Source organism: Bombina bombina, chromosome 4, assembly GCF_027579735.1.
Source record: "Bombina bombina isolate aBomBom1 chromosome 4, aBomBom1.pri, whole genome shotgun sequence".
Taxonomy (NCBI): Eukaryota; Metazoa; Chordata; class Amphibia; order Anura; family Bombinatoridae; genus Bombina; species Bombina bombina.
In genome coordinates, this window is record NC_069502.1 from 191,081,847 (window position 1) to 191,106,343 (window position 24,497).

The 24,497-nt window shown below is 35.0% G+C and overlaps 1 protein-coding gene across 1 annotated transcript in view; it reads left to right on the forward strand.

Annotated features, from left to right (window-relative positions):
- MYT1L (myelin transcription factor 1 like) overlaps nt 1-24,497 on the forward strand; it is a 396,825-nt gene that overhangs the window by 199,003 nt on the left and 173,325 nt on the right. Inside the window, exon 5 of the mRNA XM_053708950.1 lies at nt 14,752-15,726. Coding sequence (XP_053564925.1) covers nt 14,752-15,726 — 975 coding nt within the window. The remainder of the gene's footprint in view (nt 1-14,751; nt 15,727-24,497) is intronic.

A 24,497-nucleotide genomic window follows, 5' to 3' on the forward strand; every position in this document is an offset into this window, starting at 1 on the left:
GTGCACGGACTTTAGGACTAGTATCTTATAATTTACTATAAAAAAATTATAAAATAGAAAAATGGAAAAAACACACTTTTTCTAACTTTGACCCCCAAAATCTGTTACACATCAACAACCACCAAAAAACACCCACGCTAATGAGTTTCTAAATTTTGTCCTGAGACAAAATACCCAATGTTTACATGTTCTTTGCTTTTTTTGCAAGTTATAGGGCCATAAGTACAAGTAGCACTTTGCTATTTCCAAACCTTTTTTTTTTTTCATAATTAGCAATAGTATTTTTTTGTTTTTGCAGACAACCCTAAGTATTGATCTAGGTCCATTTTGGTATATTTCATGCCACCATTTCACGGCCAAATGCGATCAAATAAAAAAGTAGTTGATTTTTTCACAAACGTTAGGTTTCTCACTGAAATAATTTACAAACAACTTGTGCAATTATGGCACAAATTGTTGTAAATGCTTCTCTGGGATCCCCTTTGTTCAGAAATAGCAGACATTTATGGCTGTGGCATTACTTTTTAGTAATTAGAAGGCTGCTAAATGCTGTTGTGCACTACACTTGTATTAGGCCAATCAGTGAAGGGGTTAATTAGGTAGCTTGTAGGGAGCTTGTATGGTTAATTTTAGCTTTAGTGTAGTGTAGTAGACAACCCAAAGTATTGATCTAGGCCCATTTTGATATATTTCATGCCACCATTTCACCGCCAAATTCGATCAAATAAAAAAAATCAATCACTTTTTCACTAACTTTGGGTTTCTCACTGCATTTATTTACAAACAACTTATGCAATTATGGCACAAATGGTTGTAAATGCATTTCTGGGATCCCCTTTGTTCAGAAATAGCAGACATATATGGCTTTGGCATTGCTTTTTGGTAATTAGAAGGCCGCTAATTGCCGCTTGCGCACCACACTTGTATTATGCCTAGCAGTGACGGGGTTAATTAGGTAGCGTGTAGGGAGCTTGAAGGGTTAATTTTAGCTTTAGTATAGATTTCAGCCTCCCACCTGACACATCCCACCACCTGATCCCTTCCAAACAGCTCTCATACCTCCCCCACCCCGCAATTGCCCCGCCATCTTAAGTACTGGCAGAAAATCTGCCAGTACTAAAATAAAAGGCTTATTTTAAAATATATATATATATATATATATATATATTCTGCTGTGTAGGATCCCCCCTTAGCCCCCAACCTCATTGATCCCCCACCCCAAAGAGCTCTCTAACCCTCCCCCTACTAACTATTTTCCACCATTTTGGGTACTGGCAGCTGATCAAGATCGCTACCAGAGCTTCAAACCCCAGAGGACGTGCCAGCCACGTCCTTGGTTGTTAAGTGACATCCTATGGAGGACTTGCCTGGCATGTCCTTGGTTGTTAAGGGGTTAAACAATAACAATTCTGGAGCAGACTATCTATCACAATTTATGCTGTGCATGTTTAATATGATTTATTCCTGTTTAATTTACAAACAAACTTTACGTTTTTGATAAAAAACACTTTTTGGTGATCAATTTTGTTACGATTTCTGATGCACCTTAACAGCACAATTTTTTCTTGTGTAAATACAGTATAATCAGCCTTGAAGTGCAACTACACATGCTCAGCTCGCTACGCAATTTGCGCAAATGAAAAAAGTGAATAACTGTTTTCAGCTGCGCAAAGAGCATAGCGATCTGCACGTGTGTAGTTGCACTTCAAGGCTGAGTCTGATTGTAGTTACAAGCACGGGAGCGTGCTCTCAGTAAATTACATACCGCATATGGTGAGGCTCCAATTGGTTGAAAGAGCTGCCAGTCAAATGACAGAATAAGAAAATCTGTGACAGAGGCTGAATTGAAGCAGGTAATGGAGCCTCACAAAAACTGTGTTTTATCGAAGTTAAATTAGTGAGGGGAATTTACCATCACTTTAAATATTCTCGCCACCTCAGAGACTTTTAGATCAATGGGCCCTAAATGGGCTTCTTTTTCTGGGATTAAAATCTATTTTCTATGTTTTGCTGTAATTTGTATCTCCAAACTGTGCTTTTTTCCCAACAAAGCTGCAGTGCATACTGCATATTTAAATATGCTGCACTCCTAACCCTGCTACATGCTACAAAATGATTGCTTAGATAAGTAACAGAGCTACTTTTTTGTGGCTTCACAGCTAAAGTGACCAGGTGAACACAAAAAGAAAAACCTGCAAATTCTGCTAATTAAATGACAGTTACATTTTAAAAATTTTAATACATTTTGGGCCAGATTACAAGTGGAACGCTAAATATTGCTTTCAAGAAAGCGATATTAGTGCTCCACTGCATAATACCAGCGCACGCTAATGTGCGCTGCTATTACAAGTTAACAGCAATGTGAACGCAAGCTCGCATTCAATTGCTTGGAAGCATTGTGCTCAAGAGAGTGCGCTTCATAGGATCCAATGGGAGCCTCATTCTGATGCAGTGAGAGGCGGCATCACACCTCGCACAGCGAAGGAGGTAAGTCACGCAGTGATGGTTAGCAAATATAAATATATATATGCATATGCTTATATACATATATATTTATGTGTTAATATGTGTATATACACATTGTAACACATAAATATATATATGTAAATAAGCATATACATATATATTTACTGGGAACACACAGTTCCCATAGACCGCAATGTAAAGGTACTTTTCAGTGTCCCGCCAACTTTAGAACCCAAAAACTGCCTCGTGCCATTGTTTTTTATTTTTACATTTTTAAAAAAAATAAAAAACCACAATGCCCTCTATTTTGAGAGAATTTGGGGCACTTTTAGTAAATGAATGGCTGTTTAATTATCAAGCGCCCGCAAACAGGCAATTTTGCCTATTTGCAGGAGCTCAATAATTTAGCGCTCCACTTGTAATCTAGCCCACATTCTGCATGCAGTCCCATTATACAATCATTTCTCAAGGATCTGCACACAAGCATTAATACTTAGTCACATTAATATTGGTCGTGCCACAAATAAACCTGGCTGTAACAATAGAAGTAAGTAGATTGCTGTAAATATGTCTGTGGATCATAAAATGTATCTTTTCCTTAAAATAAATTCTTCATAGTAGTCAGGAACATTTAGCACTGAAGTGGAGACATCTGAAATCCTCATCTGCTGTAGCCTTTGCTTTGTGCTTGCGGTCTTGTCTGGTATTTTCTTATCTGTGAAGAAACTCTGTCAGTGCCTCTAGGAAGAAAAGTAATAGCTTAATAAGAGAACAAGCTTTGTTAATATAAACATTCTACTTAATAAGTGGCATGTTAAAGTAAGCGCAGGTCACGGTAAGCAATATTGCCACTATGCTAACTAGCGCACATATTAAAAGCTGAAAGTTAATAGTTGCGCTCGAGCACAAACAACGTTTTTCGCTAGACAGATTAGCGCAACTGAAGACCTAGAATAAGGTCTATGGGTTAAAATAAAAAGTTGCACCATAAACAACATAAATAAATTAAAATAATAAATTACACTCATAAATACACTATCTAATAAAAATATTTCATATAAATATTAATATTTTTTTTTTTACAAGGGTTAAAAGGCTATAATATATGTGTATTATATATATATAATATATGTGTGTGTGTGTATACATGTGTATTTATGTGTAACTATATTTGTATATATGTATTTACATACATATATACTCATATAAACACATATATAAACATATATACATATGCACAAATATGTATACACTTTAGAGTCATTTCCACTCAAATACATTAAAACATGAAAAATCATTTTTAATTAATTTAATTAAATTAATTATTTATTTAATATGTTTTACTGTGTTTTTACTGTAAATATTTTGCATTCCAATGTTCTTTAATTAGATATTCATATAGATATATAGGCCCATATTAATCAAGGTCTGTCGGACCTGATCCGACAGTGCGGATCAGGTCCGACAGACCTCGCTGAATACGGCGAGCAATACGCTTGCTGTATTCAGCATTGCACCATCAGCTCACAAGAGCTGCTGGTGCAACGCCGCCCCCTGCAGACTCGCGGCCAATGGGCCGCCAGCAGGGGGTGTCAATCAACCCGATCGTACTCGTTCGGGTTGATTTCCGGTGATGTTTGTCCGCCTGCTCAGAGCAGGCGGACAGGTTATGGGGCAGCGGTCTTTGTGACCGCTGCTTCATAACTACTGTTTCTGGCGAGCCTGCAGGCTTGCCAGAAACACGGGGCATCAAGCTCCATACGGAGCTTGATAAATATGCCCCATAGGCATAGAAAAAACATCATTGGTTAAAAATAGAAATAAATATTTTAAAATAAAAATATTTTTTTTCTATGTGAAGAACATTGGAATGTAAAATATGCAATAGCATAGCTACCTTCACGTTTAGCGCAGTTGCTCTAATGCGTGTTTTATTAGCCAGCAAGCAATAAGCATATTTTATTTTTTTATTTTTTAAAACAGCGTTCTCCATTGAAGTTTATGCTACATTGTTTCTAACATTTTACTTTTCACTTTTAATAATGCCCGCTAACTCACCCGCGGTAAAAGTTTACCTTCAGTGCTGTTAGTGTGCGAACGAAAAATATCAATATTGTGCCACTTGTAATCTGGTTCTCTTTAGGTAATGAATGGAAGTTCACATAATGCAAGCTAGATATTCAAGTCAAAAAGTAAACTCAAAATTGAATTCCTCAGAAAATATTTAATGATGCATAGATTAAATAAAAAACTTTGCAATGCATTTTTATTATTTATTGTAACTGCTTTTACTGTAATTTAACTTTAACTGAAAATTCTAGTGTTTCCCCTCCCCTCTAGAGAGGCTGGGGTTCATATTGTGTATTGCAGACACATGAAACTCATACATGCTGCATAGTAATTGGGTGATATATGCAGGAACTTGAGAACATATTTCCCTAATTGGCTACAGCAAAGGAAGTAAACCACTTTTAAAAGACTTTTCATGGGGGTGTCCTGAGCCTAGAAAACAATGGATATTTTTCTAACAAAATGAGAGTTTTAAATGGTTAAAAAAATGTGTTTTGTGTGCAAATCTTTTGCAATGCAGTAAATATTTTCTGATGCATTCATTAAACAAAATACTTTACTGTCTCTTTAAGGAAAAGCAGATACAATTAAAACTGAAATTCATGTATGAAAGGCATGTTGCATACTACAGTATTCATCTTCACTGTTAGTGGTAGCTCTTACTACTGTATTGGTGGCCATAAAATAACACTTTCATAATCTTTCATAATTTAAACAGCATACAAATTTAAAAAAAATCAGTTTACTTCTGTTTCCAAATTAACCTCTTTGTCTTGGTAACCATCCTATGTGAAACTCAGCTCCTTTCCATTAGAGCATACTGTGGTAGGCTCAGGAGCATTTAAATGTCTTAAAGAGATATTCCAGCCAAAATTGGAAACCACATGGATGCATTTCGGTATTGAACAGAAGCATTTTTGTAATATGCATGCATTAGCAAAAATGCTTCTAATAAAAGCTATAGCTGTTTCAAAAGAGTATTTAAAGGGACAGTCTAGTCCAAAATAAACTTTCATGATTCAGATAGAGGGTGTAATTTTAAACAATTTTCCAATTTACTTTTATCAGCAATTTTGCTTTGTTCTCTTGGTATTCTTAGTTGAAAGCTAATTTCTAAGCCCTTGAAGGCTGCCTCTTCTCTCAGGGCATTTTGACAGTTTTTCACCAATAGAGGGTGTTATTTTATGTGTTTCATACAGATAACACTGTGCTCATGCACGTGGAGTTTAGGTGAGCCAGCTCTAATTGGCTAAAATGGATGTCTGTCAAAAGAACTGAAATAAGGGGGCAGTTTGCAGAGGTTTAGATACAAGGTAATCACAGAGGTACAAAGTGTATTAATATAAAAGTGCTGGTTATGCAAAACTAGGGAATGGGTAATAAAGGGATTATCTATCTTTTTAAACAATAAAAATTCTGGTGTAGACTGTCCCTTTAAGTATGCACTGTGCACCAGCATTTTAAACACAGGACTTGCTCAGAGAGCCTAACATTCATGTACCATCTGATAATGACTCAATTTGTTAATTGCTGACATGATACAAGCCTCACTGATGATCTGAGCTGCTGCAATATTTAAAATGTAGGTGCACTGAGAATATCTAGCTATTCTTCACATGCACGTGCAGAGAAAAATGTTAACACTAAAAAAGTGATAACTTTCACTAGAAGTATTTTTGGCAATATATGTATATTTCTAAATATGTTTCTATTCAAAGATGTAGTTCATCTATGTGCATTTAAATTTTGACCGGAATGTCCCTTTAAGCACTATATGGCAGCAGTGTTTACAGCTAAATTATTTTGTATCAATGTTATACAAAAGTCCAATGCATGCTCCTGAGCATATCTCAATATGCTAAGTTTCACCAAAGAAAATAATACAATAATCAGAGTCCATTGTAAAGATTTCTTTAATCGTACGCTCTGGGGCATATTTATCAAGCTCCTTGTTTGTCTAAAGACCGCTGCTAAATAACTTGTCCGCCTGCTCTGAGGTGGCGGACAGAAATCAACCCGATCGAATAGGATCGGGTTGATTGACACCCCCTGCTAGCGGCCGATTAGCCACGAATCTGCAGGGGGTGGTATTGCAATAATAAATGCCAACAGCGTATGCTGTCTGCATTTATCGATGTGCAGCGATGTGCAGCGGACATGATACACTACTTCGTATCATATCGGCTCGCACATTGATAAATAGGCCCTTCTGTCTGAATGAAGAAAGATTTAAAGAGTGTTTCAATGTGTTAGCATTTTATTACTGCACCATTGCTTGCAAGCAGCTGTCTGGTTTATCCCTGTAAATGGGTTAAACACATGCGAAAGTCAGGTCCAGAGCAATAATGCACTACTGGGAGCTAGGTGAATAAATCTGGTGAGAAGCATGTGTATAAAGCCACCAATCACCAGCTAGCTCTTGGTAGTTCATTGCTGCTTCTGAAGCTACCTAGGTTTGTTTTTCAACAAAGGATACATACTGCTAGATTTACAGTTTTGTCGGTAACGACCCGCGTATCTAACGCTGGCTTTTTTCTGGCCGCACCTTTAAAATAACTCTGGTATTGAGAGTCCACAGAATGGCTGCGTTAGGCTCCAAAAAAGGAGCGTAGAGCATATTTAACGCCACTGCAACTCTCGATACCAGAGTTGCTTACGGACGCGGCCAGCCTCAAAAACGTGCTCGTGCACGATTCCCCCATAGGAAACAATGGGGCTGTTTGAGCTGAAAAAAAACCTAACACCTGCAAAAAAGTTCAGCTCCTAACGCAGCCCCATTGTTTGCTATGGGGAAACACTTCCTATGTCTGCACCTAACACTCTAACATGTACCCCGAGTCTAAACACCCCTAACCTTACACTTATTAACCCCTATTCTGCCGCCCCCGCTATCGCTGACCCCTGCATATTATTATTAACCCCTAATCTGCCGCTCCGTAAACCGCCGCTACTTACATTATCGATATGTACCCCTAGTCTGCTGTCCCTAACACCGCCGACCCCTATATTATATTTATTAACCCCTAATCTGCCGCCCTCAACGTCGCCTCCACCTGCCTACACTTATTAACCCCTAATCTGCCGACCGGACCGCACCGCTATTATAATAAAGTTATTAACCCCTAATCAGCCTCACTAACACTATAATAAATAGTATTAACCCCTAATCTGCCCTCCCTAACATCGCCAACACCTAACTTCAAACATTAACCCCTAATCTCCCGACTGAAGCTCACCGCTATTCTAATAAATGTATTAACCCCTAAAGCTAAGTGTAACCCTAACACTAACACCCCCCTAAGTTAAATATAATTTAAATCTAACGAAATTAATTAACTCTTATTAAATAAATTATTCCTATTTAAAGCTAAATACTTACCTGTAAAATAAATCCTAATATAGCTACAATATAAATTATAATTATATTATAGCTATTTTAGGATTAATATTTATTTTACAGGTAACTTTGTATTTATTTTAACCAGGTACAATAGCTATTAAATAGTTAAGAACTATTTAATAGCTACCTAGTTAAAATAATTACAAAATTACCTGTAAAATAAATCCTAACCTAAGTTACAATTAAACCTAACACTACACTATCAATAAATAAATTAAATAAAATGCCTACAATTACCTACAATTAAACCTAACACTGCACTATCAATAAATTAATTAAATACAATACCTACAAATAACTACAATGAAATAAACTAACTAAAGTACAAAAAATAAAAAAGAACTAAGTTACAAAAAATAAAAAAATATTTACAAACATAAGAAAAATATTACAACAATTTTAAACTAATTACACCTACTCTAAGCCCCCCTAATAAAATAACAAAGCCCCCCAAATAAAAAATGCCCTACCCTATTCTAAATTACCAAAGTTCAAAGCTCTTTTACCTTACCAGCCCTGAACAGGGCCCTTTGCGGGGCATGCCCCAAGAAATTCAGCTCTTTTTCCTGTAAAAAAACACATACAATACCCCCCCCCAACATTACAACCCACCACCCACATACCCCTAATCTAACCCAAACCCCCCTTAAATAAACCTAACACTAAGCCCCTGAAGATCTTCCTACCTTGTCTTCACCTCACCGGGTATCACACCGATCTGTCCTGGCTCCGATATCTTCATCTAAGCCCAAGCGGGGGCTAGACATCCATCATCCGATGGCTGAAGAAGTCCAGAAGAGGCTCCAAAGTCTTCATCCTATCCGGGAAGAAGAGTAGATCCGGACCGGCAACCATCTTCTTCCAAGCGGCATCTTCTATCTTCATCCGATGAGGACCGGCTCCATCTTGAAGACCTCCACCGCGGACCCATCTTCTTCCGACGACGACTTCCCGACGAATGACAGTTCATTTAAGGGACGTCATCCAAGATGGCGTTCAATCCGATGGCGTTCAATCCGATTGGCTGATTCAATCAGCCAATCAGATTGAGCTCGCATTCTATTGGCTGTTCCTATCAGCCAATAGAATGCAAGCTCAATCTGATTGGCTGATCGGATCAGCCAATCGGATTGAACTTGATTCTGATTGGCTGATTCCATCAGCCAATCAGAATTTTCCTACCTTAATTCCGATTGGCTGATAGAATCCTATCAGCCAATCGGAATTCGAGGGATGCCATCTTGGATGACGTCCCTTAAAGGAACCGTCATTCGTCGGGAAGTCGTCGTCGGAAGAAGATGGGTCCGCGGTGGAGGTCTTCAAGATGGAGCCGGTCCTCATCGGATGAAGATAGAAGATGCCGCTTGGAAGAAGATGGTTGCCGGTCCGGATCTACTCTTCTTCCCGGATAGGATGAAGACTTTGGAGCCTCTTCTGGACTTCTTCAGCCGTCGGATGATGGATGTCTAGCCCCCGCTTGGGCTTAGATGAAGATATCGGAGCCAGGACAGATCGGTGTGATACCCGGTGAGGTGAAGACAAGGTAGGAAGATCTTCAGGGGCTTAGTGTTAGGTTTATTTAAGGGGGGTTTGGGTTAGATTAGGGGTATGTGGGTGGTGGGTTGTAATGTTGGGGGGGGGTATTGTATGTGTTTTTTTACAGGAAAAAGAGCTGAATTTCTTGGGGCATGCCCCGCAAAGGGCCCTGTTCAGGGCTGGTAAGGTAAAAGAGCTTTGAACTTTGGTAATTTAGAATAGGGTAGGGCATTTTTTATTTTGGGGGGCTTTGTTATTTTATTAGGGGGCTTAGAGTAGGTGTAATTAGTTTAAAATTGTTGTAATATTTTTCTTATGTTTGTAAATATTTTTTTATTTTTTGTAACTTAGTTCTTTTTTATTTTTTGTACTTTAGTTAGTTTATTTCATTGTAGTTATTTGTAGGTATTGTATTTAATTAATTTATTGATAGTGTAGTGTTAGGTTTAATTGTAGGTAATTGTAGGTATTTTATTTAATTTATTTATTGATAGTGTAGTGTTATGTTTAATTGTAACTTAGGTTAGGATTTATTTTACAGGTAATTTTGTAATTATTTTAACTAGGTAGCTATTAAATAGTTCTTAACTATTTAATAGCTATTGTACCTGGTTAAAATAAATACAAAGTTACCTGTAAAATAAATATTAATCCTAAAATAGCTATAATATAATTATAATTTATATTGCAGCTATATTAGGATTTATTTTACAGGTAAGTATTTTGCTTTAAATAGGAATAATTTATTTAATAAGAGTTAATTAATTTCGTTAGATTTAAATTATATTTAATTTAGGGGGGTGTTAGTGTTACGGTTACACTTAGCTTTAGGGGTTAATATATTTATTAGAATAGCGGTGAGCTCCAGTCGGCAGATTAGGGGTTAATGTTTGAAGTTAGGTGTCGGCGATGTTAGGGAGGGCAGATTAGGGGTTAATACTATTTATTATAGGGTTAGTGAGGCGGATTAGGGGTTAATAACTTTATTATAATAGCGGTGCGGTCCGCTCTGCAGATTAGGGGTTAATAAGTGTAGGCAGGTGGAGGCGACGTTGAGGGCGGCAGATTAGGGGTTAATAAATATAATATAGGGGTCGGCGGTGTTAGGGGCAGCAGATTAGGGGTACATAGCTATAATGTAGGTGGCGGCGCTTTGCGGTCGGCAGATTAGGGGTTAATTATTGTAGGTAGCTGGCGGCGACATTGTAGGGGGCAGGTTAGGGGTTAATAAATATAATATAGGGGTCGGCGGTGTTAGGGGCAGCAGATTAGGGGTACATAAGTATAACGTAGGTGGCGGTCGGCAGATTAGGGGTTAAAAAAATTGAATCGAGTGGCGGCGATGTGGGGGGACCTCGGTTTAGGGGTACATAGGTAGTTTATGGGTGTTAGTGTACTTTAGAGCACAGTAGCTAAGAGCTTTATGAACCGGCGTAAGCCCAGAAAGCTCTTAACCACTGACTTTTTTCTGCGGCTGGAGTTTTGTCGTTAGATTTCTAACGCTCACTTCAGACACGACTCTAAATACTGGAGTTAGAAAGATCCCATTGAAAAGATAGGATACGCAATTGACGTAAGGGGATCTGCGGTATGGAAAAGTCGCGGCTGAAAAGTGAGCGTTAGACCCTTTTTTGACTGACTCCAAATACCGGCGGTAGCCTAAAACCAGCGTTAGGAGCCTCTAACGCTGTTTTTCACGGCTACCGCCAAACTCCAAATCTAGGCCTAAGGGAATACAATTGAAAAATAAATATATTAAGAATTCTCATAAAATTGCATGCTTTATCTGAACTATGAAGGTCCCTTTAATTGTAACTTTCATGCATTTTAAGCACAAGCCCACCATAAAAATGTGTGTTTGATAAATAATTGGCATAATATTTTTTGTAGCATGGTGTTTTGTATGTAATATGGTGCAAATGGTTCCAACAAATAAAAGAGAAGTTTTTTATGAAAACAAAAAAAATAATAAAGAAATAATGCAAGTTATTTTCTATTTTTAGTTAAACAAATACTTAACCTATAAAGTATTACTATCATTTTAGATTTTTTTTTATATATACTGTATATTTATGAATTACCTTAAACCTTTTATTGCCAGAGAGAGATACAAAGCAGCGTGTGGCAACCTCTGTGGTAACCAAAGAGTCCAAAAGTTAAAAAAAAACAGTTTTCTACTTGTATCTTGATTTAAAAGAAAATGTGTATTTAGATGTTTATTTAATGAGAACAACATGTGGTATAGTTTTTGTGTGACAGCTTTGTACTACAATCATACTGCATTTTGAAATACCTCATCAAATGCTATGTAGGAGAGGCCAGAATAGATCTGAGGCAGAGCTGAGTGCATGTGCTAGTATAAGGTAAGTAAACAGGAAGAATGTCTGCTGATTACATTATTTGTAATGGAATATCATATGCAAGATGTGTTTTCAACCACCAGATACAGTGCAAAGATTCAAATATATTCCTAATTTGTTATATCTTCAATACACAGTTAGTTTATTTCTTAAAAAAGGTAGCAACATTCAAAACTATGCAGCTTTATTTTTTTAACTAAACATTGGACCTTTTATGGAGGAGTTCTGAATTTAGTAATATTCAAACTAAATGAATGAAACCTTTTACTAAATTTATAAACAAAACATTTTTTTTTTACTTGCTTAGTAAAGTCTTATTAAAGGCACATTAAACAATAAATACATTTCATGCTACTCCCTCTAATTAAGGGACTGCCATTATGGAACCTATGTTACACTGCAAGTATCTGAAGGAGAGTTACTGCATATGTGCAAACATGTCAGCAATGGAACTTATAAAATGCATTTAGGTTACTACTGGAGCGGTATTTTACGGTCCCGCTCACGAGCTAACTTTGCTAGCAGTAAGCTTTTTGCATGCGTCTTATTACAAGTTGAAAGTAAAACTTTTGTTTACCCCAATGCGATGCCAACGTTAGAATATCGCAACCTCATTAACGTATTCCCCCATAGAAGTCAATGGGAAAAAACCTTAACACCCTACTTGTGCGCAAACCCGATCGTATATTTTCCAAGTGCTCTAACCCAACATGAAAATATTAATATTTCACATTCCAATGTTCTTCACATTTGTTCATACATACACATTTCTACATATATCTCATGGTATTTTTTGGTATGCTGGCATAATATTTATCTATATCTATATATAGATGATTATATATAGGTATAGATATGTACATATATTTAAAAATACTTAGAACTTATTCTGCTATGTGCAGAACATTGGAATATCACATATTTACAGTAAATACACAGTACAACTCTTTATTAAATATGAATATTGCATAAATATGATTTTGCATGTTTTTATCTACTTGACTACAAAAGGCTCCAATCAATGCACTTATATATATATGTCTATATATAAATACATGTGTATTAATGGGTGTATATATGTCTGTAAATACATATATACACATATAAATACATCTGTACACACTCCCACACACACATATATATATATATATATATATATATATATATATATACACATACATATACTGTACATATTTATACATGTATATGTATGTATCTCTATGTTAAAGTCCTTTGCCTGCACTTTTTTCCTAAAACCTGAGACCTCATATATTTTTTTTGTACAATTGTTTTAAAATTATTTTTTTATTAGTGTTATTATAAGTGTAAGTGTACTTTTAAATGTTTTTTTGATGTGTTTGTGCCTCTTTTTTGTTTCACTAAACAGTTAACCAAAGCTCTGAGGTTTGCGCTATCCCAATACGCGTTAACCTCAATTGTGCTCAAGTGATCGTGTTTACTTTCAACTTGTAATATGAGAGCCTTATCTGACGTGCAAACAGCAGCGATAAACCTGATATCGCTTGTTCATAACTGTTAGCGCTCCACTCGTAACCTGACCCTTAGTGTTTAATGTCCCTTTAACTGTTTGAATGTTTAGATGAAAGAGTCAGTAATTGTAATAACATTTTTTTTATAGTCTTCCAATAGATTAACATATCAGCAGAGTTTTAACATTTTTTAGAACAAATTAACACCTTGTTTGTTGCACTTGTTTTTCAATGGTCAAACTTCACTCATCAGTTTCCTTATTTGAAGAAGCCAATCTGTACTTGAGTTTGGAGAAGACATGGCTTGCCACTGTCATTGTGTTTACAAAATCTCAATTGGTTGGCTGTACTAGAAATGCTAGGAAAAAAAACCTATAAATTAAGAACAAATATGCAGCAAGGTAAGCCTACCAGGTGCTGTTTCAGTTTTCAAGATTGGAAAATCCACAAATCCAAACTTAAACTACAGGAAAGAGATGCAACATAAATAATGAAAGTATATTATATAATTGTTTTACTTTGCATAATTAAAGGAATAGAAAGGTCAAAAATGAAATGTGCATGGGTAAATTTAAAATATAAGCATTTTTGCAATATACTTCCATTAGCAAAAATGCTTCTACTAAAAGTTATTACTGGTTTTCATTGCCATTTGCACATATCCTGGGAGTGCCCGTGCACCAGTATTCAAGCGATACACCTTCTCAGAGAGTCAGAAGTGACTTGTATGACACAAATTAAGTCTTTAGAAGCAATGCACATCACTGACAGCTCTCTGGCCAGACATGGTGTTTGAATACTGGTGCACTCACAGGATAAGTGCTTATTATTATTATTGGTTATTTGTAGAGCGCCAACAGATTCCACAGCGCTAAATGCTTATGCCGCAGAATAACAGTAATCATTTTTCTAGAATCATTTTTGCTAATTAAAGTATACTACAAAAATGATTATATTTTAAATTGTAATACACCCATGTACATTTAATTTTTTACCTTTCTATACCTTTAAACACTTTGTTTTGCAATCTGATAGTGTTTACAGTCCCTTTAATCAGGAACACTTATACTGATAGAATATCATGAGTCAAAAAACAGCACTGATTTTAAAATTGATTAAGATATTTTGAGGTAAAGCCCCCTTGATAAATGTATGTATACACAAGTAATACCTAATTTGGTATAGGTCTTCCTCATGTAGCATTCTGCTTATTGACCTTGTAGGGATTTAGAGATTTGAGGAGCCTGATGTTCTTAGGTCTTATGCTTATATATAGTGTTTTGTAAGCATACAACTGGATAACTTAATTTTTGTGTTGGTAGAGCATTGCAGAATCAAAGCAATCCTCTGTGTAACAAGTTTATATTCTTTGTTTTGAACCTCAATGCCAGTCAATGTTCTAGCTATGTTTTCTGTTCAATTTTTTTAGACCATCACCCTATGGATTGTCACAGTGGTCGAATAATGCACGACACAGAAAAGGATGATAACAATAATGATGAATATGATAATTATGATGAACTAGTAGCCAAGTCATTGTTGAATCTTGGTAAAATTGCTGAAGATGCAGCATACAGAGCCAGGACAGAATCTGAAATGAACAGCAATACATCTAATAGTATGGAAGATGATAGTGACAAAAATGAGAATGTGGGACGTAAAACAGAGCTTAGTTTAGACTTGGACAGTGATGTTGTTAGGGAAACAGTAGATTCCCTTAAACTTTTGGCACAAGGACATGGTGTTGTGCTTTCAGATAACCTCAATGAAAGACATTATGTTGACAATTTTTCGCAGGAAGACACAAGGAATATGAACTATTTAACGTTAGGGAAGCCTACAAACAATGGACACACAGAGAAAATGGTGGAGGAGAGTGATGAAGAGGTTTGTTTGAGCAGCTTGGAATGTTTGCGAAATCAATGCTTTGACCTGGCACGAAAACTTAGTGAAACAAACTCCCATGATAAATTTCAACAACAAAATATGAACATCAGAGGCTCCAGGCAAGATGAAAATTACTGCGATCGGACACCTGAAAGGAATTATTCAGACATGATGAACTTGATGAGACTTGAAGAACAATTGAGCCCCAGATCAAGGACTTTTTCTAGCTGTGCAAAAGAGGATGAGTATAATGAAAGAGACGATGATACTACCTCCATCACCTCAGACAGGTCAGAAGAAGTTTTTGACATGACTAAAGGAAATTTATCACTCCTTGAAAAAGCCATTGCACTGGAAAGTGAAAGAGCAAAGGCAATGAGGGAGAAAATGGCAATGGAAGCTGGAAGGAGAGACAACATGAGGACCTGTGATGATCATATTATGAGACACATATCTGGGGAAGAAAGAAGGCCAAAGTCCACTGATGGTCATGTCAAAAAGCCATGCTATACAAAAGGTAACATTTATATGCATATCTGTATATTCCTTATTATAAGTATATACAGCTATTTGCATTATTTGATGTATCTTAAAAACATAAATTATAAAGATTTTGATTATAGCTTTAGAAAACATTAAGCCCCAATTACACAACGATTCTACTGCATAATTTATTTCCTATAATTACCAAATTATGCTTAATTTATCATAAGGAGGGATTTGTCATTAAAGTATTAGCAATGAACACAGAACTAATCACCTATATTAGATTACAGCTCTCCTCCCCTTTTGCTAGTATTGTAGAGGGTGCAGCATAAATGAGCATATACTTCACATCCTAGCTGGACAATGTATTTAAAAAAAACTGGGGAAGAGTAGAGATGGACTCAATGTTCCTCTTAGAAAATGTATATTTTGTAAACTAATTTTGTAATTTGAAAATATATTAAAGGGACCATTACATACAATAGGATTATATAATAAATAAATCCAGTATAAAAAGACAATTCAATAACATTAGTATATTTTTGCTACAAATTCATAAAAGTTACTCCCATTTTGTTTTCCCCCTGTATCATGTGACAGCCATCACCCAATCAGAAACACATACACAAAGATACTGTATGCACATGCTCAGTAGGTTACAGTCCCTCATAAAAAAGTGTGCATATATAAAATATTGCACACATTTATTAATGGAATAGATTTTAAAACAACATGTGTGCCCTGCCTGAATCAGGAAAGTTTAATTTTGACTTAAATGTCAATTTAAAGGGACATAAAATTCAGACAGAGCATACAATTTTAAACAACTTTCCAATTTCCTTCTATTATCAAATTTTCTTTGTTTTTTTTGTATCCTTTGTTGAAAAGCAGGAAGGAGAGAACAGGAGTTTGCAAGTGTTTTATGGTACCATTTTTGCAACAATGTTATACATTAGCAAAAGCACTAGATGTCAGCACTATTTCCTGTCATGCAGTGCTCCAGATGTGCCTATCTAGATATCTATTCAACAAAGAATAACATGAGAACGATGCAAATTTGATAATAGAAGTAAATTGGAAACTTTTTTTAATATTATATTCTCTATCTGAATCATGAAAGAAAACATTTGGGTTTCATGTCCCTTTAACATAATATATGAGAAGGAGGCATCTGTTGCATTGATTAGCTAAAGAAAATACCCTCATAGCAGAATTTATTTGATATTCAAGTCATGATCTGTGTTTGGCAAGGATCAATAGCAGTTTCTCTTTTGACTGCATTTCATTTGCTTTATTCTTTTGAAAAAAAACAAAACTACATAAAAAGTTTAGAGTAATTCAATAGGTAACTAAGGGATAGATTAAAATAAAATGATATATGTACTAGTTACTACTTTTTATATTATGTTGTGCAGTCAACACATTGCTAAATTGTACATATCATTTTAAAAATCGTTTTCCAAAATGGGATTCTTTTTTTCTTTTCTCTCATTTGTATTTTTTATTGTTCTTCTGTTTTAGGCGGTTTCAATATATATATATTGTTATTGATTGTGGAAAATAATAAGCGTGAAACAAGATATAAGCGCATAAAAGCATATGAGATAATAAAATAATAAAGCTCACTGGTGTCTTGCTGAATGATATATCTCCTGCTGAAGTAGGCTGTAAATATTTTATAATGCTATATTTCAAGAACCTCAGGCATTGTTAAGTTACAAAATAATAATAATGATCATATTTACCCATATTAAATTGAAAGAAAAGTTAATAATGAATATTAACTCATTAAGCTTGCTAAAAGCTTGAAAACTAAAAAAAAAAAAGTGATATAAAAAAAGTCAAAATTTCAATCCTAAATATATAAATCTTTTAACCACTATTAAAGCATCTGTGGTGAGCCAATAATTTTAAAATATGATAACGTACATATCTTAAGAAAACATTGAATCTGCACAGAATTGTTTCTCTATTGTGATTTAATGGTTTAGTCTAAAACCGTAAAAAGAATTGGCCAGTCTAGACATGGTTTTGCTCAGGGAGAACCCAGCAAATGTTTAAACTTTAATATTACACCTAAAACAAGTCAAATCACTCGATTTGCAGTGCACTGTACCTTAAAATCGCTGTTATTTTCCTAGGTATCTCACCACTTTCTAAATTGCGAGAAAAAATTGTGAGATCTGTAGGACAGAAAATGTTTAGAAAATTTTGCTCGGGTTTGAGAGATAAATTCAAATAATCCTATAGAACGCCCATGTTCAGCCTATTTATGAAAGAACAACAATTTGTATTTTTTATTTATAATTACACATTTCTATGAGTTGTTTTTTTTTGCACATCCAGTTTACTTAAATTATGCTTTATGTGGCGCATATTTCATACAATTTATTCCTGTGTAATTTACATACAAATATTGCATTTTTGATAAAATATTATTTTTGGTGAACAATTGTGTTATGATTTTTGATGCACCATAACAATACAAATTTTCCTGAGTGTTTTTGTGTGAATGGTTCAGTGATTCTTTATTTATGGTTTTTAAATGACCATTCTCATTGTGCACTTTTGTAATGTACGTATCTCCTTCACATATGAAAATACAGTATAAGCCCTTAAGTGATACACCTTGTTTTAAAGGGTTCAATGTGGCTTTATAGAATTCCACCAGTGAAATAGAAGTACTGGCAAGGATTCTTATAGAATCTCACTAGTCCAGGCACCTTTAGATCATCGGGTCCCTAGTAGGTGAGCTCTTTAACAAATTATGTGCTGTGCCCCTTGCTTAGCATATGTGACTAATTGAACAAAAGCAACAAAAAACAATAGTTAACTGTTCTATTTGTAATTACATTTAGACTATAACTATAAACAAAGGAAATCACATTAGTTTCTCTTTTTGAAATTAATATCAACCACTTTGATCAATGAAAGTTTGTGACCAGACATTTTTTAGAACTATGTAGAACACTGTTAGTTAACATTTTAAGGGTTTTAAACAATAGTCAAGATTTACTAATATAAATATTTTGAGATTTCTCCAAATCTCTTTTTCATTGAATGTAGATAGCTGTATAGACAGTAATATAAGGTACATTTGTATTTTTCATTATATGGATTGTGTCATATGATTCATTATGCTGATGTGGAAAAAAATAATGAATACCAATAATTATATTATTATTATTATTGCCTTAACACTTACTGATCTGATCATGAATGGCCAAGACTGGTTAACTGTGACATTAAACTCAAAATGAATTTTCCCACAAATGAATTAGTTAAAAAAAATACAATGTCCTTTTAATATTTGTTTTGTACACATTCCCAGCAATTAAAGGGACAGTCTACTTGAATTTATTGTTATTGTTTAAAAAGATAGATAATCCCTTAGTTACCTATTCCCCAGTTTTGCATAACCAACACTGTTATATTAAAGTGACAGTAAAGTCACAATTAAACTTTCATGATTCAGATAGAGCACATGATTTAAAACAACTCTCCATCTTACTTCAATTATCCAATTTGATTTGTTCTCTGTATATCATTTGTTGGAGAGTAAAGCTAGGTATGCTGATAGGAGCTCAGGAGTGTGCACTTGTCTATAGCAGTGTATGGCAGCAGTGTGTGTAACTATGTATCACACTGCTATAAACAATGTTGCAAACACTGCTGCCAGATGGCTAGACACACGTGCACTCGACCTGAGCTCACCTTAGATTACTCTTTAACAAAGGATACCAGGAGAACTAAGCAGAATTGCTAACAGAAGTTAATTGGAAAGTTTTTTTAAATCCATTGAAGTTTAATTTGGACTTTATTGTCTCTTTAATATACCTTTTTACCTGTATGATTACCTTATATCTAAGCCTTTGCAGAATGCCCTTTATCTCAGTGTTTTTTTTACAAAAATGCTTTTAAGCCAATAAGTGCTGTTTTTTTAATAACTCCATGGGAGTGAGCACGATGTTTTCTATATGGCACACGTGAACTAGCACTGTCTGGCTGTGAAAAGCTAATCAAATGTACTGAGATAAGAGGTGGCCCGCAGGGCCTTAGGAACAGCCAAAGATTTACAGTGGTTTAGAGGTTATAATGTATATTAGTGTAACAATGTTGGTTGTGCAAAGCTAGTGAAGGGGTAGTAAAGATGTTATATATCTTTTTAAACAATACAAAAATCAAGTAGACTGTCCCTTTAAACTCTAAAAATATTTTTTTCCCCATTGTCCATTGCTGAACTGTGATTATTTGATCAGTTAATTAATTAATTTATAGAGATGATCGGCTTACTTAAAAGGCTTTTCAAGGAAAATATCCCCATAAAAAACTATACAATTGCAATGGATGTATTTAAAGTGACATGGTAGTGTCATTAAAGGGACAAGGGGACATGGAACTGTTTCCAAAACTGTTTTATGATTTGAACAGCATGAACAGTTTTAAAAAAACATTTTAATTTACTTCTACTATAAAATATACTTTGTTCATGTAGTATACTTTGTTGAAGAACATTCAAAATAAGCTCAGGAGCTTTGGAATTGATTGGCAACTCATAATAATAACTAATACAAAATACATTCTCGGTTGTTGTTCTAAGGAGCTTCACTTACATAGTTTAGAAAATAGTTTATTTCTACTTAAAAAAATATCAGGCAAACAAAGCTTTTTATGTTAAAGAACTCAGTGTGTGAGAGATATTATAGCCACTTTCATGCCCTTTAAAGGGACAGTATACACTAATTTGCATATAACTGCATGTAATAGACACTACTATAAAGAGTAATATGCACAGATACTGATCTAGAAATCCAGTATAAACCTTTTCAAAACTTACTAAGAAGCTCTGAGTTTAGCATTGTTGATGAGGTTAGTCTGGCACACCAACTGAAAGGGGCTGGGTAAACAAAAAGTGCAGACAATCCCCACCTCCCCCCTTACCTGCGTATTAAAAGACAGATAACATAAACAGGAGCCTGCAGGAGTCTGTTAACGCGTGTATACATCTGACACTGTGGGGCTTGGTTAGGAGTCTGAAAATCAGCACAATGTTCCTAAAAAATAAGCAAAAATATCAATGTTTATAAAAAACACTCCCAGATGGGCTATATAAATGGATCGTCTACAAAACATTTATGCAAATAAACCTGTATGATTCAGAAAGAAATTTAAGACACTTTTCAATTTACTTCCATTATTAAATTTTGCACAGTCTTTTTATAGTCACACTTTCTGGAGAACAAGATCCTACTGAGCATTTGCACAAGCTCACAGGGTATACTTATACAAGTCTGTGATTGGCTGATGTCTGTCACATGATACAGGGGGCCAGAAAATGGGAGAAAAAATAAATTTGTCAGCAAAAAATCTACTGCTTATTTGAAATTCACTGAATACCTCGCTAAGGCATACAGTCTGTCTGAGCCTTTACTTAACAGATCATTCCTTAAAGGGATAGTAAAGTCAAATTTGAACTTTCATGATTCAGACTGAGCATACAGTTCCTAATTTACTTCTATCTAATTTGCTTTGTTCTTTGCTATCCTTTTGTTGAATAGCATACCTAAGTATGTTCAAGAGTAGCAAAGTACTACTGGAAGCTAACTGCTGATTAGTGGCTGCACATGTATGCCTCTTGTCATTGGCTCGCCAGATGTGCTCAGTTAGCAGTGCAATGTTGCTTATTCAAAAAAGATACTAAGAGAATGAAGCAAATTTGATAATAGATGTAAACTGGAAATCTGTTTAACCCTCTGTGGATGATAACCATGTGTTGTGACCATTTCAGAGCTGATCATGAACCCCCCTCTGCAGTTAAAGGCCTGTATGAGGTTTCCGCATAGCCTCAGCTATTCATCAGTGCTGATGATGTCCCTATTCAGATAGCAGACTTCATAGTGAAAAGCTTAGGAACTGAATGTTTTATATAGTTAGAGATGTTATTTCTAAACATCATCAGATAGATCATAACAAGAAAATAGAAACAAAACATAAAAATAAAGATACATTTCACTGTATTGCCATTTCTTGGTTGTTTTTCCACATGCAAACTATGCATTGTGTTAGACTTGCTTGGATGTATGTTAGCAATTTAAATATTATGGGCGAGTTTCTATAGGTGGTGTTAATCGTTTATGGCAGGCGGTTAGCCACTAATGACCATTTAATAAAAATAACACCATCTGGCAGTATATAATGTATTGGATCTTTGTTTTGTATTTGTCAAATTACAGTGGCTGTTTGTGACTTCTATGGAAGCTGAAAAACAATAATTTACTTACGGTTTTCATTAAGCTCATTAACAGATTTTGGCTTGTCATATGTGGCTGGTAATGACTTCACTTTTCAAAAATCTTTACTAATTGTTACAATACATTTTAAGACAAGTATTTAAAGGGACATTAAACACTAAAAAATGCAAGATATAATGATGCATTCAATGAAAAGATTAGTCTGAGAATAATATGTAGATGTATTTTTAAAGTTTCATTAGTTGTTTAAATAGTGACAAAATAAGTGTAAAGTTTTAGTGTCTATAAAACACTGGGAGCTGCCATGTTGTAACTTAGGTTACCTTCTCTACTGTGGCCAATTAGTGAAAGTTATAAATATATCACTAGAGAGTGCAGCCAATAGCTGTGTGGAATATAACATTGTTATGTGCTACCATTTCTAACAGGAACTGAAAAGCTCACAATTTCAGAATGGAATTACATGAAACGGGGACAAAATAAATAATGAAATAATATTGCAGACTTTTTATATATACGATTTATCATTTTATATTACCACCTCAAGGTGTTTAATGTCCTTTTAAATGTGAAAACACTTTTAAAACATAAAACACACACATTCAATAAAATCATAAAAAGTATGTTAACTTACATATAAAATATATCTATAAATATGAATATTACATATATTAAATACTGAAATATTATGTATTTAAGTAATAAATCATAATTCATAACTATATAAATGTGTTATTTAAACCTATGACTTAAGATATAGTAACTAACATTGGCATCTGAAATACAGTACATGTAAATTAATTAGTTAAAGGGACAGTCTAATCAAAATTAAACTTTCATGAATCAGATAGGGCATGCAATTTTAAACAACTTTCCTATTTACTTTTATCATCAAATCTGTTTTTTTCTCTTAATATTCTTTGTTAAAAAAATAAATTTAGTTAGGCTCATATCCTAATTTCTAAGCAATTAAAGACCACCTCTTATCTAAGTGCATTTTTACCTTTTTTAACAGCTAGACAGCGCTAGTTCATATGGGCCATATTGTGCTCACTCTCGTGGAGTTACCTAGGAGTCAGCACTGATTGGCTAAAATGCAAGTCTGTCAAAAGAACTGAAATAAGGGGGCAGTCTGCAGAGACTTAGATACAAGGTAATCACATAGGTAAAAAGTATACTAATATAATCATGTTAGTTGTGCAAAACTGTGGAATAGGTAATAAAGGGATATCTACCTTTTAAACAATAACAAATTCAAGAGTAAACTGTCCCTTTAAGCACATATTTTTTTAAATATGTGTGCGTCTAATGAGTTTGATGAGTTTCTACACTACATTATTGAATACGTTCATTTTCCTATCAAAAAGATCAAGTTGCTGGACATTTTATTAAAAAAGTCCAAATTAAACTTTCATGATTCAGATAGAGCATGCAGCTTTAAGACTTTTCAATTTACTTCCATTGTTAAATTGTTTGCAGTCTTTTTATATGCATACTTTCTGAGACACCAGCTCCTACTGAGCATGTGCAAGACATCACAGAGTATATGTAAAGGAACCTGTGATTGGCTGATGGCTGTCACATGATACAGACATCCAGCAAACATAAATATGAAAAAACAGAAAAAGGCGCTCCAATGGCGCAGAAGATCACAACAATTGATGGAAATTGTATCAATACATCACTCTACAGAATGATACTCACAAAAGTGGCGCACTATGTGGCAGTGCAAGCCAGGAAGGCTGGATAGATCAGAGCCCACCAGCTGGCTCACTCCAATTCGTGGATATACCAAAGGTTGCTGCAAAGTAAGATACAGAGAGGGATGGCGGAAGGGTTCTCCAATAGTGCATGAAATCACTACAAAATAGAGAAAAATCCCAAAGACCCTCCAAAGAATATACTCACAAAAGTGACGCACTATATTGCAGTGCAAGTCAAACAAGCTGAGATAATAGGAGCCCACCAGCTAGCTCACTCAGGCAAACAGGTAACAGATCCACAGTGAGAATGAAAGTAAAAAAAACACTCACAGTCTTAGATAAAAACCAAAATAAACTCTATGCACTTTTGTGAGTATATTCTTTGGAGGGTCTTTGGGATTTTTCTCTATTTTGTTGTGATTTCATGCACTATTGGAGTACGCTTCCCCCTCCCTCCTTGCAATTTATTTTGCAGCAACCTTTGGTATATCCACGAATTGGAGTGAGCCAGCTGGTGGGTTCTGATCTATCAGCCTTCCTGGCTTGCACTGCCACATAGTGTGACACTTTTGTGAGTATCATTCTGTAGAGTGATGTATTGATACAATTTCCATCAATTGGTGTGATCTTCTGCACCATTGGAGCGCCTTTTTCTGTTTTTTCATGTTTGCAATTTCTTTACTTTCTTTCAAGAAGAGTTAATCCTGGTGTATCTCTCCTTAACCATCAACGGAAGCCTCTAGAGGGCGCCTTTGTCCGCAGGGACCATCTGTGATGGACTTTATTTATCAAATATAAATAGATTTTTAAATTATTCAGAAAAAATCAACGGCTTTATTAAAATTCAG